This window comes from Orycteropus afer, unplaced genomic scaffold (genome assembly GCF_000298275.1).
Source record: "Orycteropus afer afer isolate SDZICR_OR568_19922 unplaced genomic scaffold, OryAfe1.0 scaffold00970, whole genome shotgun sequence".
NCBI classification, from domain to species: Eukaryota; Metazoa; Chordata; class Mammalia; order Tubulidentata; family Orycteropodidae; genus Orycteropus; species Orycteropus afer.
Window position 1 is genome coordinate 344,498 of NW_006922557.1, and position 5,183 is coordinate 349,680.

Below are 5,183 nucleotides of genomic sequence, written 5' to 3' on the forward strand. Positions count from 1 at the left end.
TAGCAACCAAGCCTATTAACAGTTGCTCATTTCCCCCAATTCTCTAAAAAACAATCTTTTTATCATTTGTTCAAATCAGGATTGCTCCTTTTAAATTTTGATGTTTCATGATTATGTTAACTACAGGGTTTCAGGGAGTCCCTGGGTGGTACAACAGTTAAATGCTTGACTGTTAGCTGAAAGGTTTGGAGTTCAAACTCACCCAGAGGCACCTCTGAAGACAGGCTTGGTGATCTGCTTCTGAAAGATTGCAGCCTTGAAAACCCTATGGAGCACTTTCACCCTGCGTACATGGGGTTGCCATGAATCAGAATCAACTCAGTTGCAACCAACAACAATAACAAAAATACGGTTTTTCAAGTCATAATACAGATCAAAGTATATTCAGTGAAATCTAGCTTCCCTCCTTCTGTCCTTTACCCTATTCCCTCCTCTTCTCTGTAGGAAACCTTTTTTTCTCTTCTTTTTAAAATGGTGTGGCTTATTTCTTACATATTAAAAAATGTATGCAGATATCTATACATATTTGTATCCTCTTTTTTTTTTTTAGATAAGTGGTAGCATATTATGCAAACTTTTCTCCACCTTGCTTTTTCATTTAACACTCAATAAAAGTTCTTTAGAGATTCCCATTTCTGCTTTCAGTTGCATAGTGCAACATAATTCATTCACCTACTCCTCTGTAGGTGGGCATTTGGGTTATTCTCAATTTTTGCTTTTATAAGGAGCTTAACAAAGCAGCCTGTGCAAATGCCTTTTTTATATGTTTACCAGTTGTCTTTGGGATAGACTTCTAAAAGTAGCATAGCTGAGTCAAAACGTGATCAATATATAAATTTGCCAGATTCTGCCAGATTCATCTCCAGTAAGGCATTGTACGATTTTGTATTCCCACCAACAGTGTGTGAGTGTTCTTTTCCCTGAGCTTTACCATCAGAATATGTTGTTAAACTTTTGGATTTTTGCCGGTCTTAAGGTAGAAATTATTCAAGTAGTTTTAATGCACATTTCTCTTATTATGAAGGTGGTTGAGAAGTTGTTTTCCTAAGTTCTTTGCTTATGATTCCTAAAATTTTTGTATATTTTCTCACATTTCATTTACCTATAACTGTTCCTTATTAAAAATTGTGCCCTCTGGACCAAAAACTATGAGAAGGAATTGATTATTTTTCTTAGAATATTGTAAATTTCAGAGTTTCTGTTGTGATAAGAAAATTTGAAAGTTGAAGAATTTAAAAGTTTGCATTTTTTCAATTCATTTGGATAATGTTATTTGATCTGTGGTTGGCAGATCAAAGCCTGGTTTGAAAAAAAAGTGTAGATCAAGGTTTATTTTGCCTTTATCGCCCTGTTCTTCCCAGTTCTATCTGGCTCTATGTTATATTCTCTTTTAGCCAGAAGAGGCTACTACAGTCTACTAAAAAAAAAAAAAAAAAAACCAAACCCACTGCCATCCAGTCAATCCCAACTCATAGTAACCCTATAAGACAAAATAGAACTGCCCCATAGGGTTTCCAAGGCTAAAAATCTTTATAGAAGCAGGCTGCCTCATCTTTCTCTTGTGCAGTGGCTGGTGGATTCAAACTGCTGAACTTTTGGTTAGCAGTTGAATGCTTTAACCATTGTGCCACCAGAGTCTACCAGAGGAGGGGGAAAAAAACCCACTGCTGTGGAGTTCATTCTGACTCATAGGAACCTGTAGGACAGAGTAGAACTGCCCCGTAGGTTTTCCAAGGCTGTAAATCTTTATGGAAGCAGAGCGTCTCATCTTTCTCCTATAGAGAAGCTGGCTTAACTTTCGATTAGTAGCTGAGTGCTTAACCACCGTGTTACCAGGGTTCGTAAGGTGCAGAAGGACTACCAAAATGTGACTGTTTTAAGATGAAATTGCAAAAAGGTACTTTTTAATAGCTCTAGAGTTTCTGTCTAAATCTTGCTAGCTATGAGTGTTATGTAAAGATTTCAGGCTTGAAAGAAACCAAACATTTGAGGGCAAGAAGGTGCCTATGGCATTTACTTTAGATATTTTTCCCATCATAGTCTATCTCCTTTAAAACAAACAAACAAAAAACCTCTGTTGAACCAAACATTGCAACTGTGTAAAACCCTAAAAATAACGACCTGATCCCTACTCTTAGGAGATTATATCTTTGGGGAATATTTATTACAAGCTTTTAATTTTTTTTCTAACTTTTCTCAGTTTGCAGGCCTTTCAGATATATCCATCTCACAAGACATCCCCATAGAAGGAGAAATCACCATTCCTATGAGATCTCACATTCGGGAATTTGACAGCTCCACATTAAATGAATCAGTTCAGAATACCATCGTAAGTTAGACTAATTGAGAGAACTTCTGTTCAGTGTCATGAGAATAAATAAGTAATAACACTGTGCAATATTTTTGTTTGGTTCACTGATTTTAAGTACTTTTCATTTATTTAAAATTTTCCCCCAGAGAGTAATTTGTCACAGTGTTTCTGGAAAGCACTTTGGCTGTAATGAGTATTAGGAATTTTAAAATGTTTAAGTCTTTTTAAACCAATTCTGCTTCTCCAAATATAGTATAAGGAAAATATTTTTAAATACTGAAAACTATTAATACACAGTGATGTTCATTGCAGCATTTTTTATAATTTGAAAAAGTTAGAAACGGCATAAATGGAAAACAATTTAAAGAGTATTGATTACATAAACTATGTTACATCTGTGGGTTGGGGAAATTTGTAGGTAAAAAACAATAGAATGATGTCAGCTGTAATTTGAAAGGTTATATTTGCATTACTGTATCTTTTCTCAAATATCTTTATCTTTTTATCTGACTTCTGGGATTCATTTGCCAGTTAAATTGAAAATGTTGGAAATTAATTTATATATTACAAAGAATGTGGTAGCTAGAGAGCAGGCTAATTGGTCCTGGAACCTCATCCTGTACTAACTGAATTGCAGTTGCTATGTTTTGTAGTGAAACTTTTAGTACTGCCATAATTTAGGTTCTTAAACATATTATATTAGAAGGGCTATATTTCTCACTTATAAAGTTTTCAAGATCAAAACAGTTGGTGATGTGGGAAAGTATTAGATGTTGGCTTAAGGAGTTAATAAAATAAGCATACCCTATTCTCTGATTTGTCTGAATAGTGTAGTTGAACTGGAATTGTAGCTCTAAGATTCAGTGTAGGGCCCCCGGAGATTGAAATAAAAGAAATTTTAGCAAATTAAATTAGGAGGGCTACGTGGCAACCTTTGTCATCACAATACAAAAAGTCCTTTATGTCTTTCAGATGCGAGATTTAAAAGCTGTTGGGAAAAAATTCATGCATGTTTTGTACCCAAGAAAAAGTAATACTCTTTTGAGAGATTGTAAGTATATAAGGTTTTTTTGGGATTTGCTTCTTTCCACTATACCATATCAAGATAAAAAATATGTAAATGAAATTTTTGGAAGAAATTAAAAATTTAGAGTGGAATTGTAGAGGGTGAAGGATTTTGCTTAAGATACTGTTCTCATTGATATGTATGGACTATATACCCTTACCTGAAAAATGCTGTAATACGTGCTGTAAGAAATAGTTCTGAAAGATGCTGACACATGGGAGCTTTGTTCCATCAAAGAGCTAACACTCTCTAGGGGAAAGGCAAAATGTTTTAAATTCAGTTAGAATAATCAATAGCTAATATCCATTAAAAAAAAAAAAAAAAAAAACCTCATTCCCATTGAGTCAGATCCGACTCATAGCGACTCCTCCTTGGGTTTCTGAGGCAGTATCACTATGGAAGTAGATTGCCCAATCTTTCTTCCGAGGAGTGGCTGGAGTATCCATTAAAGAGTAACAAATTGATAGTACCTTTATTGACATTTTCGGGAGCTCTGGTGGTGTAACGCCTTGGGCATTTGACCACTAACCAGAAGGCTAGTGGTTCAAAACTCCTCAGAAGGAAGATTGGGCAATCTACTTCCATAGAGATACCACCTTGGAAACCCAAGGAGGGGTTGCTATGAGTCAGAAATGACTCAACGCCAGTGATTTTTGTTTTTTGTTATTGACATTTCTATTTTCAAAACTATCATTTAGTCTGACTACTTTCTTTACTAAAGATTTCTGTCAAAGCAGTGTTTGCAATAAATTATGCTCTTGTTTAGAATTCTTAGAATTGTTAGACCCCACTTACTTTTCTCTCCAAGCAGTCTTATTTTTCTTAGTACCCTTTATCAGAAAATTTAAATCCTTCCTTGAGACTAGTAATGATGATGTTCATGGTTATACTTTCTATTTTGGCAGCAATTCAGCTGTAATGTAGGGGTCAAATACATGGCAATTGTGCCACAACTCTCTGTGGAGACTAGATGTAGCATCAGAATCTTTTCTCAACATTGTGCATTATGGATTTCAGCTGTCAGATGATTAGAAACTGATTTTCTATCCATAGTATAGTAGAAAGAACATGGACAAATCTGGATTTCAGTAGTGGTTCCATCATTTACTAGCTGTGTGATCTTGGATGAGACAGTTTTCTGAGGTTCAAGTTTCTACATCTGTTGGAATAAAGATGTTGTTGTGGTTGTTAGGTGCCATCGAGTTGTCTCCAACTGATAGTGACCTTATGTACAACAGAATGAAACATTCCCTGGTCCTGTGCCAGCCTCACAATCCAGCCCATCATTGCTGCCACTGTGTCAATCCATCTTGTTGAGGGCCTTCCCCTTTATCGTTGACCCTCCACTTTACCAAGCATGATATCCTTCTGTAGGGAATGGTCCCTTCTGACAATATGACCAAAGTATTTAAGGTGAAGTCTTGCCATTCTTGCTTCCAAGGAGCATTCCGGCTGCACTTCCTCCAGGACAGATTTGTTCATTCTTCTGGTAGTCCTTGGTATTTTAAGTATTCTTCTCCAACACCACAACTCAAAAGGATCAACTCTTCTTCAATCTTCTTTGTTCGTTGTCCACTTTTCACATGCATATGAGGTGATTGAAAGTACAATGGCTTGAGTCAGGTGCAACTTAGTCTTCAAAGTGACATTTTTGCTCTTCAACACTTTAAAAGAGGTCTTTTACAGCAGATTTGCCCAGTGCAATACTATGTCTGATTTCTTGACTGCTGCTTCCATTGGTGTTGATTGTGGATACAAGTAATATGAAATCTTTGACACTTCAATCTTTTCTACATTTATCGTGAT

General features: G+C 35.9%; 1 protein-coding gene across 1 annotated transcript in view; it reads left to right on the forward strand.

Annotated features, from left to right (window-relative positions):
• The window catches only part of YIPF6 (Yip1 domain family member 6), a 37,110-nt gene that overhangs the window by 7,128 nt on the left and 24,799 nt on the right, over nucleotides 1–5,183 (forward strand). Inside the window, exons 2-3 of the mRNA XM_007958432.2 lie at nucleotides 2,201–2,329; nucleotides 3,284–3,362. Coding sequence (XP_007956623.1) covers nucleotides 2,201–2,329; nucleotides 3,284–3,362 — 208 coding nt within the window. The remainder of the gene's footprint in view (nucleotides 1–2,200; nucleotides 2,330–3,283; nucleotides 3,363–5,183) is intronic.